Consider the following 13,483-nt stretch of genomic DNA (forward strand, 5'->3'; position numbering starts at 1 on the left):
AAACAAGGCAGCATCCAGCTAAAGAGGCATAAGCAGGTCTCCACCTAACATTGGAAGAGAGCAGGAACTTGAGCATTTACTATAGAATGAGTAATACTTCGTAAATCCACCTTTTACTTGACCTTATGATATGGGTGGAGGTAAGCCACAAGCTAAAGGCAAAGGTGTGGGAGACGCTGCAGAGCAATAAGCAGAGCAATAGCAGGATGGGGATGTTGGTTCTGAGCAACAGCAGGAAAACATCACTGATGTGCAGACACCCACAACAACGTAGTTTTAAGATTCAACAGAAATTACCTGCAATTAAAATTTCCTTCTGCTTCACATTTCTCTGCACATTCTTTTTCATTATTTGTCTGGTAAAACTGTTTATTTTGAGAAAGTATCCACACACCATCTGTTCTTACATAGTCATCCAGTATATCTCCTTTCACTACAAGGGAAGGAAAGGAATGACCATATTAAAAATGAGAATGCTACAGTTAAGAAGATGTGTGAATTTGAGTCCCATTTTCCAAGTAGCTTTGACAGGTGAAGGTACCATTTATTTTGTGTGATTCTGGGTGAAAGAAAACAAACTCTGAGGCAATTTCCATCTCCTGACACAATCACTGCTACATGACTGTAACACGTCATAGGAAAAAACAGCAGAAGAGAGATGTAGAGAAGCAGCTCTGAATGCAGTTACTCATGGGTTTGAAGCTGAATACAAGAAATGTGAAATGAGAGTGAGAGGGACTGGACAGGAGGACTAAATGATGTCAGGAAGCACCAGTCAGAGAAAGGTGAAGGGAAGTGACACCAATATCAAAGTTTTGGAGAAGGATGAATTGGGAGGATGTGAGGTTATGACCTCCTAAGTGGATTGTGCAATCACTACAGTTTTACTGGTTACTGAAGTGTTGTTTGTCTTAACATGTCTTGCCCTGGAGCAAGAAACGTCAACCATAAGATGACTATATAGCCTTTTACAATGGCCACCACTAATTTGTTGCAATCAGTTGAGCAGATTATTGTTGAAACTGTCAGGCTGCATCTCTGTGGCAACCAACTAACCCAAGATTTTAAATTAGTAAATCAATTTGCATTATTATAGCTGAAATCTACATGTGCATAAGATGTATATGATGTACTAGATAATACTTTAAACACTTCACTTTAAAATGTTGTTGCTCACAATGGAGTTTGCCGTCTAATTTATTTTTTCCTTTTTGTCTATAAAGATTCTATGTTTCTGTTCTTAATTTCTACAAAAGTTTATTTCCACAAGTGATATGGTTATTTCATTTTTCAAGCTAGATTATTACTGAGAACACAGATAATGCATAATCTTGTACAGCATTTGCACAAGTAATGTGAATCGTTTGTTTATGCAAATACTCATATTAGGCTCAACTCGCTGCAACATCGCTCCAGTGTAATTAATTCCCATGACACAAGTTATTCATCACCTACCTCCATATGACACATATTGATATAAAATAAAAGGTATTTGGCCCACTAATGAAAGTAAACTGATTAATTACCTGAGGGCAATCTTCCGTGACTGGCTGCAGCATTTGTGCAATGCTGTAAAATCCACGTTAAGAAATCACTGACACTGAGGCTGCCCATATCTAATCTTACTGTTACAGTAAGACTATGTGGAACACCAAGAGCCTACCAATTTCTCCTGATGGACTCAATAAACAAGTGTTTCCTCTCCTGACTTTTTTTCCTGAGGCAACTGTTCCAGAATTGCAGGGAAACAGAATAAGAAAACATTACTCTCCAAACTTTATTGGCTCATCTTAAAACTACATATTTATCCAAAGAGCTCTACTTTGGATGTCATTCCTTTTCAGTGATCATTTAAAAAAGATTTATTTCAGTTGTTTGAAGAATAAAACCCCAAGATTTTAGATGACATGCATAAGCTAAAATGCAGCACAGATTGGCAGAGGCTTAGAAAACAGAAAAGAAAATGTGATGTTAGTTGCCTGAGAAGCATTGCAAAGTGTAAACTTAAAAAACAATACAGTAGATTCAAAAATGCAGCAGGGAATGTATTATTATGGCTAAATTCCAAATCTTTATAAACTCAGACATGACATGATAATTGGACAGAATATTCAAACACATGTGAACAAACCAATTTCTTCTTTTACTTACGTATCTTTCTAGACTTGACCAGTACTAACCCAGAAGACATAAAAGAAGTTTTACAGCAGTTCTGTGGGCCACAACTTTGAAGCGAGTTAGAGCTGATAAGAATTACCAAATAAAATTACTTTATCATCTGTATTTTATAAGCCTGCACAATCATACAATGATATGTTATTTCATCATATTAAATGTCTGAGCAATTAGAAAATCATACAAACTGTATTGATATGTTTCTAACAGTACTTTAAAAAATTCATTTAAGGGCCTTACAATGATATGCTATGTTAAAGTACTAGAGAATATGATATCGGATTGAAATCTGACTGAAATGTATACTACATGTGGAATATTTATTTACAGATTTTGTAGATGAGCTTGAAATTCATATATTACATTTAGTGGAACACCTATCTTCTTTTGGAGTTGTAAAAGAGGATTCTAGACATACTACTGGAAAACACGATGTAAGTTACTGAAGATTAAATTTCTACCTACTACCTCCAGGAGAACAAGGCAGAACATTTTCTTCTAAGTGTTTGACAACAGAAAATGTGAAATTGCTGGAATATAAAGGAACTTTTTCACTTTAATTTTGTTTTAAATATTTAATATACAAACTTTAGTAGTCCTGTCTTAAAGGATGAAAATAGGGATCACTTTGTTTAGCAATACTTGGCAGTGAAAAACCACTCAGACATTTGATCCAAAGTTTGCTGAAACAAGAGGTAGCCATCTCGTTGACTGCAATGGGTTTTGCATCAGGCTTTGGGGCTGCTTTCCAAGGGTGCCCCCCCTTTCTGGCCATGAAGCATTTTTGCAGGGAGCCATTAGTTCCCCACGCAGACACCAAGGCTGTTGCTCTTCTGGTGTCTCTAACAAACACCACACCGGAGCAAACACAGCTCTTGCTTTGTTCAACAGCAACTCTCGCTGGCCAGCAAGCCCCAGATCCGTTGTCATCCAGGTCGTCATCCACCATCTCTGTGGTGACGCAGAGATTTGCAGACCTACCTTCACCAAATGGAGCTTGCAGGTGCTTGGCCCCCATCTCACCTAGGCAAGCGGAAGGCAAAGGACTCTTACCTGAGATGAGCAGGAAAAGAAAGAGAAAGGCGGCTTTGCTAATCCCCATTTTGGCCCAGTTGGCGGGTGCTGGAAGTTGTGTGTGTCGGTGCACAAAGTTTTATTGACTCACACTGGAGTGAGGCAGCATCAAACAAACAAGGTAAGAGGACTAAGTTAATCATTCTCCCATGCTGTGACCCCCTTTGCTGTGGTGTGGCCATTCAAACAACCTTGAATTGGATGGATTTCCAAATCAGACTCAATCCTTTGTACTGGATGCTAGGAAATGTGAAGGCACTCTGTTGCTTTCTGGGGCATGTTTTTATTTTCAAATTGCTTGACTTCATTTTGCTAAGGTAAAGATAGGGATAAGGTGGTAGAAAATATGGGAACCCAGAGACCATCTAATTCTACACAGAATGACAGCAAGGTGGGAATCCCACATACTCTCCTCTGTGCTGGGAGAATGATTGTTCTGGAAAGGGCACATCCCTGAGTGTATTGACTAGAGAGTCACCTGGGGTAACAGCAATGGTGAAACAGCACATGCCTTCAGGGCACAGGTGGGAAATGCACCCTGGGCTGGTAGGAAGACAGTGGGGAAGTGGCCTTACTGTCTCAGCTCTGAGACACTGCAGGGTGCTCTCAGTAGGGAGTCAGCATATAGCCTGCAGCCAGGATGGGCAGAAGTGACGACAGTAGGAAAAATGATGCTTGGACTTGATAACCATTTTGTGGTCAGGTCTGTTCATGTACCATCACATCCTTATCTCCACAGTCACTTTTTGAGCATATCATTCAACCTCCACCACACCTGGCAGACGGTTGGAACTCCATTGTTCCTACAAGGCTTCAGAAGATCAGTGGTCAGTTAGAGAAAGGAACTCAAAGTTTATTTTCCATAAGGACACTCATAGTGGAAGTAAACACAATTCCTTTCTGCTTGGACAGCCAGCAGGCCTATACCTTCCAACCAGCGTGCCAGCATATGCATAGGTGAATCTTGGGATCATCCTCACATGGACATGGAAGAGACAGGGTGTCCTAATGGAATCCAGAAGTACCTCACAGAGAGATTATGGGGACATGAATGAGAAGAAGCAGGATTAGGGGACCATTTGGGAGTGAGGAGGGCATGGAGGACATGAATATTTCCCAGTTTGATATAGAAGAGAGGTCACCAAAAGAACCAGGAGGATGTGAGAAGAGATACGAACTAGGCGGAGCCAAACCTCTCTTGTTCTGCCACTGACGGCATTACTTGCTCTGCCCTCAGACTGCAAATGCCATAGAGCATAGACACAGAAGTTTGAAGCCATTCTAGATCTGTTAGTAAATAACATAGAAAAGACTTTTACCTTGGATCTCATTTTAAATTTTAGACCGACCAAAAGAAGAGAGATTCTTATGCCTATTTTCTATTGGAAAAAATGGAAGCCACATCTTTGTTCACAAAAACCATACTGTAATCCTACCTGGTTTTGTTTGGGATTTTCTGGAGAATATGCTGTCCTGGTAATGTCTAGAAGGGTGCAGCAGATGATACTTTTCTGACAAAGTGGGTGACATTAAACTCCCAGCATAAGTAAATGCTCATAATACAGTCGCAGGAGATATTTGTCCATAAACTTCAAAAAATCCCTAGGGATTTATTATTCAATTTCTCATGTCACAGCTCTAGCTTATAAGGAAATTTGTCTTATGCAAATATGCTTTTCTTTTCTTTCTCAGTTACCCCTTTTCCTTCACACCACAATACAAGAGGCTTAAAGCAGATTGGTTTGAACTTATGTAATATTAATAAGTACAAAGCTTTATTTTCTCAAAGCAATATTGCATGTAGGACAGACAGCATGCAAGTGTGAAACAAAGAGAAAAAGTCGAATGAAAAGGAGCAAGAGAAAAAAGTCAAGTGTAATTTTATCACTGTAAGATACTGAAAAACATAATAAAGTCTATGACACAGTGAAAAATAGAGGCATATACTTGGAATAAAAGAAACCTGAAATTTTGTGAAAGCATAGTTCAGATTTCATCTAAGTTAGAAAAATGAGGAATGGAAACAACTCCCTTGAAAAGGAAAATAAATATGGTTAAAACAAATAAATGAATTGTAAGCTCAAACTAATGTTCTTAAATTTGGAAAAACACAGACATAGAGCCCCACTGTAATGAAAACAAAATAGAACTTTAATGCCAAGCATCAAAAAACATACTTTCATTAACATACTTTCATTAGGCTTTCAGCTTGGAGAAAGAGATTTGTACATACTTGCTAATTCTACACCTTCATGCAGCTCTGCTGCACTGGCTTGGAGTGTGTATTTTCTTTAAGTGATGAACAGGAGACTTGTCAATTAATCAAGGAGATACTTCCAGCTACTGACTCAGTAAATTCTGTCAGTGGAATATAAATATTTCTGATTACTTCAGAGGGCTTTTAAACCTGCCTTGTATAATTTCTAATTCTTGAAATTAAGTTAAAGACTCTTGGGAGGAAAACAAATCTAGGAATAGAAAAGAAAATGGATGCATCTCCAAACAAGTGAGTGAGAAATCAAATAACTCTCATCAAGGGCAGATCCTTTTGTGAGCAAATAATAAAAGAAAAATTCCTCTGAAACCCATCTCTCTATACTTTCCTGAACTGAATAATGTGAGTCTCAAGCCCCACGAAATATAATTATTGTTTCCTCATCAAATGCAAATATGTTCTGAAGAACCAGTTTCTAAAGTACTTTGTACTTTCTCTAATCCCTAATTTTCGTTTCCTGGTAAAGACACATTGACAGGATTAGCAAGAGACAAATCAGCCACCAGAAGTAACAGAGTGCATAGTGCGGATGTGCACAGCTTTTGTATTGCTTGGCTAATTAGTTTATTTTTCAGTTTCATACTTTTCCAAGTTTAGTCACAGAATTCTCAACCCCAACCTGGTTTCTGAGGGGAATGAGTACAGTGTCCTCTAATTCTCTAATGGTTTCCTGCTTCATGGTAGATTTCATCCATTGACAAAAGCCTGAATCAGGTGAACTATTAGAGCACCGTTCATACAACCTGAGCATAGATCAGGACCTAGCTCCATTCATCAGCACCATGTGAAAACCATTCCTATAAATTTCAGCACCTCATTTTGGGGTGCTCCATTACCGATTATTTGCTTGTTCCCATGGATACTTCGATTTTTTCCAGAGGATGCCACTGATGATGATTACTATTAATATCAGAGCCTCCACCTGAAATCAGAGCCCAAGCATTAGGTGCTGGAGAGAGATATGCAACTCTCTCAACCCTGAAGAGATTATTCTGGTAGCAGGTGAGGGGTGAGGAAACAAAATGGCATGGCCAAGGCAGTGGCATGGTCAGAAATCCACAGTGGCCCTGCCCACTTCAGAAATTGGTGCACATGAACTCTTGGCTTCACATGCAACAAAACTATTCCTTGTGTTCCTAACTAGCAGAGGGAGTGTCTGAGAGAAAGGACACAAGGCAAGAAGCTAGTGCCTTCCCCACCTGGAGCAATGGGTCTGCTTAACATGTACTAGGAGATCAGGACGGTTTCTGAGGAACGTGCACTGTCCCATTGACAGTGTCACCTGGAGAAAACACTGCAGCCACTTTCCTAATTATAAAACAAGGGCAGCAAATACTTCACTGCCTGTCTGCTGTGAGGTTAGTAAATTCAGGCTTGTTTTGGAGTTGAAAGGAAAAGGTGGCATAAGTGCTAAGCATAATCCTTTTACCAGGCTGAAAGGCAGATACAGTTCAAAGTCTATAGGTAAGTATTGAAATCTTATAAAATTACTGGCTTGAGACCTCATCCATACACCTGAAAAAATCAAAGGAGCTTGTCAGACAGAGGAACTTCTTACTTCTCCCAAGGTAAAGAGCTGCAAATCAGACAGAACTTGCTGGGAAGATGTGCAGCGTGGCTGAGAGGAAAGGAGAGAGACTGAAAAAGAGTGGGTCGTTTTGGCTAGAGATTATATTACTAGAGGAATACACAAAAAGAATTTTCAAATACAGACATATATGTCTATTCTAATATATGTATCTATGTACGCATGTGCACATATATATAATGACTACTGCCAAGGAGATTAGATAGTTTATTCACCATAAATATAGAAGATAAGGCAAGCAGTATGGATTCTAATATACAAAAGAGATTTAAAATCTAGATTAAAGAAAATAAAATCTCTTTAACACAGAGGAGAGTGAAGCACTGGAATTTTCCCTGGGGAGGTTGTGGGTTCTTCACAACTGCAAGATTCGCGAACAGGTTTGATAAATGTCTGACAGACATTTTGGGTCTGTATATGTTCCTGTGCCACGATGGTTGAACTAGATAGTAATTTTTGTTGGGTTTTTTCCTTCTAATTTGGTAGATTAGATTTGCGACGCCTGAACAATTCCTCAAAACAGCTGTACTGCAACTCTCCAGAAGCCATTGGCAGAAATTCTCCTCTTTTCTTTGCAGGATGGCTTTTTTTTCACCTTTTGCCTTCCTTCTCCACGGATTTCCTCTCATGGTTTGCAGAATTGAAAAGAGGAAATGTTGCATTTTCAGGACTCCACAGCTTAACATACTCAAATTCCTGCAGTGACTGTTCCCATGAACCGCCTTGGTTGTATTTACATGCTCTGCTCAGCTGGCAGGCTGCAGTTCAGTGCTGTAGGTCATCTCTTAAAGCATTTCGGTTTCGTTTGGGAAGAGTACAGCACACTAAATCCATTCCCCAGAAAGACTGATTGAGCAGATTGAGAGAAAGAGGAAAACTCTCTTCTCTCTTCTCCAAACTGTCCTGGGAATACTCAGAAATCTCCTTTCTCAAAAACTCTCCAGTATCAGCCTACACACAACATAATTTCATTCAAATGACAGCTCCCCCTGCCCAGAGGCATGCTGAGCACAGCTGGTTTGCCCCTGCTTTTCACAACATAATTGCAACTCCTGGAGTTGCCTCACCTTGACAGCTCAGTTGTTTTTAGCTGGAGTGCCCCCCAGCTATGACAAGAAATACGTGCAAGCCAGACTTGTTCAGGCCTGATCTCCTGGCCTCTGCCAGCTCTCCTGCAGCTGGTGAGGGAGAGTTTGTGTCCTTCTGGCACCCACCAAACTGGGGCTCTGGCTCCCACCCAGCAGCTGCTCTCCTGTCTCAGGCTCTCAACCACCCAGCCTCTCAGCATCAGCACCGCAGGCATAACCAGCATGCTCCCAGTGCCGGGAATAAATAGATAATGAATTATTAGATAATAAAATGCTTCAGAAAAACATCTCGACCTAAATGACCTTGCTAAATAAGAAACTGGTATTCATTTCAATCTATATGACCCACACATATTGGCATACGATTGAGACCCACCTAAAGGACAGAGTATTCTGATGGGCACGCTCAGAGGAATGATATGCTTGTTAATAGTTAGAAACAAACGATTGCCTAGGTCTAACTCCTTCCAAAATTAAAGGTCTCTATATATTGCTGCCTTTAAGGAAGGTTTGAGGCACAGGCCTAAAGCTCATTTCCTCCTGCAATTGTTTGGTCCCATATTTTCTTCTCCTGCATGTGGCTACAAACCACAGAATCTTTAATTTAAAATGTACTGCATACACGAAAAGTGTATAATTGTGCCCTTTACTATAGCAACTGAAGGGATGCAAATGGGTCTCCAGAAGCCACCTAGTCAACCTCCCTTCCCTCAGTATCAATTCTACCATGTCCTTCCTGACTGCTGCTTGAACAACCATAGTTTAAGAACCTGCCAGGGTGACAACTCCACACCCCTATCAGGAAAGCAGTTTTACCATTAAGACTTTCCTGATATCTAACCTAAGGCTTTTTGCTGTAGTATAGTTCTTTCACATCTTATGGTACGTAAGAAATTAGCAAGGCATGAATTAGAATAGCAGAGCGGTAAGAAATTACCTTGGATAGCACAGACCTAATAGTTCCCAGAAGTTCCCCTGCATGGATGGATGATATTTACATAGCAAATATAATGGCAGGCTTTTTTGAAATGCATCCAGACAGCTGTACACAATATTAAGTTTGAACTACACGCAGAACACCTCAAGTATATATAACTAGTACATATTAATTCATATTCATGTAACTAAAATATATTCATAATATATTAATGATAAATTTCAGCATTGCTAAAGCAAGTACGTGTCTGAGAGTAGTGGCTCAAAAATATACAAATATATGAGCTGACATTATTGAGACAACTGATGTGTCTCATGGTCCTCTACCGAGCCACACTTTTATGACACTCCTGTGCCAAGTGGACTCAGATGCTACCCCTCCAGTTGTGCTCCAGTTGTACTAGCCAGGATGCTCCTCATCCCAGCAAAGCCTGCACATGGGCAATTCAAGAAGGGCTACGTCTCTGCTGTTTCCTATGTTGTTCATGTTTATCTTTCTTCTACAACAGGTCCTAGACGACCTTCATTGTAGCCGCAGACAAAGCTAAACCCGCTGGTACCCTGACATGTTAGGTGATAAATACCCTCTTGGCAGATGGTAAACCTCGGTCTAAGGGCTCTCTTCCAGGAATTTAGTTCAGGAAAAAGCCTGTCTCAGGATAACTTCACATGACTTCACTGTGAAATATGCTCAGACAGGGTTGGATACAGCATAAGTACTTGAATGTAGAGTGTGACAGCTCCTGGAGTCTGTCAAGTGTCTCTGCTCAGCCATCTGGGAGGATGCTTTGCCAGCGAGCTGGCCTGCTCACCCCACCTGCTTCACCTGAATAGGACAGACACTTCTTGTCCATTGGCTCCTGCATGGGCTCTGGCTCGCCATCCTCCCCACCAAGGTGTGAGCAGGGGATCAAACAGGAAGATGCAAACCCTTTCCTGATGGCAAAGACCACTCCGTTTCCTAAGGAACACCCCATTGGGGTCCCGGAACAGGGCTTGGCAGCCACAGCCCATCCTCCCAGCTAGGACCAGGCAGATGGGGGTCACTGGGGCAGCCCCACCTCTCTGGGTATGGGACAGGCCAAGGCTGGGACAGGACATGGTCCTGCAGGTGGGTCCAGCTCAGCAGGTCCCATGGCTCAGCAGAACTGTAGGAAGCTGGAGACCAGCCCTGCTGTGGTGCTGCTGGGTCAGGGGCTGATGGCCCCAGGGTCTGACATTGGATCCTGGGCCACGGGACTGAGCCTTGGGGACTGGGCAGGGACAGTCAGGGCTGGTGGTGCCATCAGTGCTCTGACAGCTACAGGCCAGGGAACTAAGGTAACCAGAGCTTATTTCCCTGTCTTGCACCCATGGTGTAACTAAGAAGTCCCTCTCCCCCTGCACACACAGTTTCTTTTGTTCTAAATGCCCCCTGTCCGGAAGAAGCCCATTTAGTTTCATATCTTTTAAATTCCAGACCAAGCAGGCATCCAGCGCCATGGGGTAGAGTCCAAGGTCAGAGGCATTTCTGGAGAGAAAAATCTGCAAAAGCAGTTTCTTTCAGTGGAGAAACTGAAAGTTCAGGACACTTGACTGCCTCTTATCTTTGCACCCGCAGATGCACAAATGTAGCACCAATAAGGATCTTCTTATCTGTTTTTTTCTCGATGCTTACATCCACTGTGACTTTCCCTGCCTGGTGCAGGGCTGGGAGCTGGACTGGCAGAGGGGGCACTGGTGCAACTGCCTCTTACTGCCCTCAGGAAGAACTTAGTCATTTCTCAGAGGCGCTTCACTGGCTGAAGAAATAATAATAGGCCATGACATCTATTAGTACATGTTTTATTAGGTTTAAAGTAAATGTCAAAACTGTACATAAGAACACACCAAGCTATAATGCTGGACAATACCTTACAGGAACTATGTATGGAATATTTAGCCCTACAGTCACCTTGTTTCCTCCATATTTCTCAGGTATTATGCTGAAATTATTTTTCTGTCCTAAACTGAGCCTCCCTTAGAGGGGAATCTTGTTCCTTGTCATCTAAGGGGAACACTTTCTACCCAAATCTCTCCTTCCCTGCCACGGACAGACATGGCAGTGATCAGCTGCATATCCTGCCACAGGTCCTATGTTGGTGACCAAAATTCACTGCCATAAAATAAACAACAAACAATTGTGACAGCTGTGTACATTTAATTTAAATGAACTGTCAGCAGTCAGCTTAGAACACAGATAGGAGCTAATTCTGTCCAGTAAAATGAAAACAATTTATCATTTGTCCAGTTGTAACATTAAGCCTAAAACGATCTCAAACATCCTCAGCTCCTGTTCTATAGTGAATTTGAAACTTAGCTCACATCGTTGCCAAGTGAGATTTCCAGAAAAAAACCCCACAAAACAAAAAGCCTATTACTCTCTTTCCTGTAAAGGACAAGTTTTTAGGAAATCACAAGAGCTGAAAATGTTCCACATATAAAACCACTTTAAAATATGTGGATTTGGATGAAATCCTTTTTAACAACAATTTTCTTTTCCTTGGAAACAACTTGACATTAAATTCCCACGGGAAGAAGATACTGGCCTTTATATGAGGACACCCTGGCCAACCCATGCTGTAATGAACTATTTTTGTTCTCCTCCCTTTTCTGATGTGAGGTCAAGTCACGTTCTTCCTGGGTGATTTTGCAAACAACCTCTCAGCACCACGATCCTCTGTACTCTCTGCAGTTGTCACTCAGGTTCTCCTCTGGCCTCTTCCCTCCCTCTGGAGTTTCACACTGTCAGGTTATGCAGACTTCCTTGTTGAGACATTACACTTTTTTCCTGGAGGAGACTGAGACAATACAATCTTTAGCTCTGCTGCTTCTTGGCTAGAGGCTCTAGGAGGAGGTATTTGTTTTAAAAAGGATTTAATTCACTTCTTGGGGTGAGAGGGAGGAGAGTCCTGTCTACCTAAAGGTAGAACAGCTGCAGAGAATGTCCCTGTGGACAGGTATAGTAAATGTTCCTTTCTTCTTCCCCTGCAATCATGCCTTCATGTGTGGGAACAAACCCAGGGATGGAACACTCCGGCTCGTAAAGAAGCCCCTCAATCATCTGCAAAATTTGCAGATTTGGGGGCTTGCAAATCCTTTTTTAATGTTTAGCTCTACCTTTGCAAATTAAATGAATACTTCAGCACCCTGGGAATGATGACTTGATGTTCAGAGATACTGTACAAATGCAATTCCTATTCTGCACCTGAACATCACATTAACAAAGCAAAACAAGCCCACTTGATCTAGTGGGATAGAAAAGGATTTAGCTGTCCATCTTGGGAATCCTTCCTGAAAGCATATTAGCTTTAATCACCCTTTACACAGTGAGACAAATTGTTACTTATTTATGTTTGAAAAAGTCTTTCTTTTCTTTTTTTACCTACTGCCAAAAAAGAAGGGTTACTACTAAAGTAGCATCCAGGCTGTTGTTCACAGTCAAAGGCATTCGGTAGTGCTATGATAATATGCTGGGCAAATAGAGCATGCAGCTAGATTGGAAAATTATTTAAAATTCAACAAAACAGCTGTCTGGCTTGTTCAACAAAAAGACTGGGCATGTTCTTTCACTTCTAGGGGATCCAATTCTAGTGTTCAGAGTAACAATTTTTCTGTGTGCATCTTAAGCAAAAATTCACAGGTAAGCTGTGGTTAGATCTCCTTTAGAAAGCTAGCGAAGCCATGTCAGTAAAAACCTTCATAAAGACAATGTGTCCTGGTCTGAGCTAGAACAGAACTCGTTCTGTTCAGTGATTTCACTGTCCGGCTCAGTCTCTGCTAAATCACTGCACTTTCTGAAGAATACAGCATGTTTTTGCAAACAGTGTCTGCTCTAGAAGTGATAATGCTTGATATTTACAGTTACTATGAAGGGTTGGTATATAGAAAGGCTCTTGCTTATACTTGCTCCTACAAAAACCAAGGTCACTGCTTAATCCTATGTAACACAGTGGAACGCTCTAAGTGAAAGAGTCGTATGTAAGTAAAAACATTGCACTTGCAGCAGAGCGGCCAGGACAGATGACCCAAACCTGACCAACAAGGTATTCCATTCCATGTACATCATACTCAGTATCAAGCTGAGGGATCACAAGGGTTAAAGCCCTCTTCTATGGCCAGCGTCCAAGAAGGATTCTGTCTGACCCTCTGCTTTAGTTCCCAATCCCTGAGCTCCCGAATCCAGTTCCTGAATCCAGTTCTTGGATCCCATTTGCATCTACTGCTAAGATCAGCCTGGATTCTGGGGGAGTTCAATATTGGGTTTGTATATATTTGTTTTCTTATTAACACCATTATTTTTTATTTTAATAAAAATATTATTAATAT

At 41.2% G+C, this 13,483-nt stretch overlaps 1 protein-coding gene across 1 annotated transcript in view; it reads right to left on the reverse strand.

Moving 5' to 3' along the window:
• LOC104499200 (plasminogen-like) overlaps window positions 1-3,277 on the reverse strand; it is a 23,707-nt gene extending 20,430 nt beyond the window's left edge. Inside the window, exons 1-2 of the mRNA XM_010142676.1 lie at window positions 3,229-3,277; window positions 298-433 (exon numbers count right to left, since the gene is read on the reverse strand). Coding sequence (XP_010140978.1) covers window positions 298-433; window positions 3,229-3,277 — 185 coding nt within the window. The remainder of the gene's footprint in view (window positions 1-297; window positions 434-3,228) is intronic.
• Between the last annotated feature and the right edge of the window lie 10,206 nt (window positions 3,278-13,483).

The sequence above is a fragment of the Buceros rhinoceros genome, unplaced genomic scaffold, assembly GCF_000710305.1.
Source record: "Buceros rhinoceros silvestris isolate BGI_N320 unplaced genomic scaffold, ASM71030v1 scaffold1739, whole genome shotgun sequence".
NCBI lineage: Eukaryota > Metazoa > Chordata > Aves > Bucerotiformes > Bucerotidae > Buceros > Buceros rhinoceros.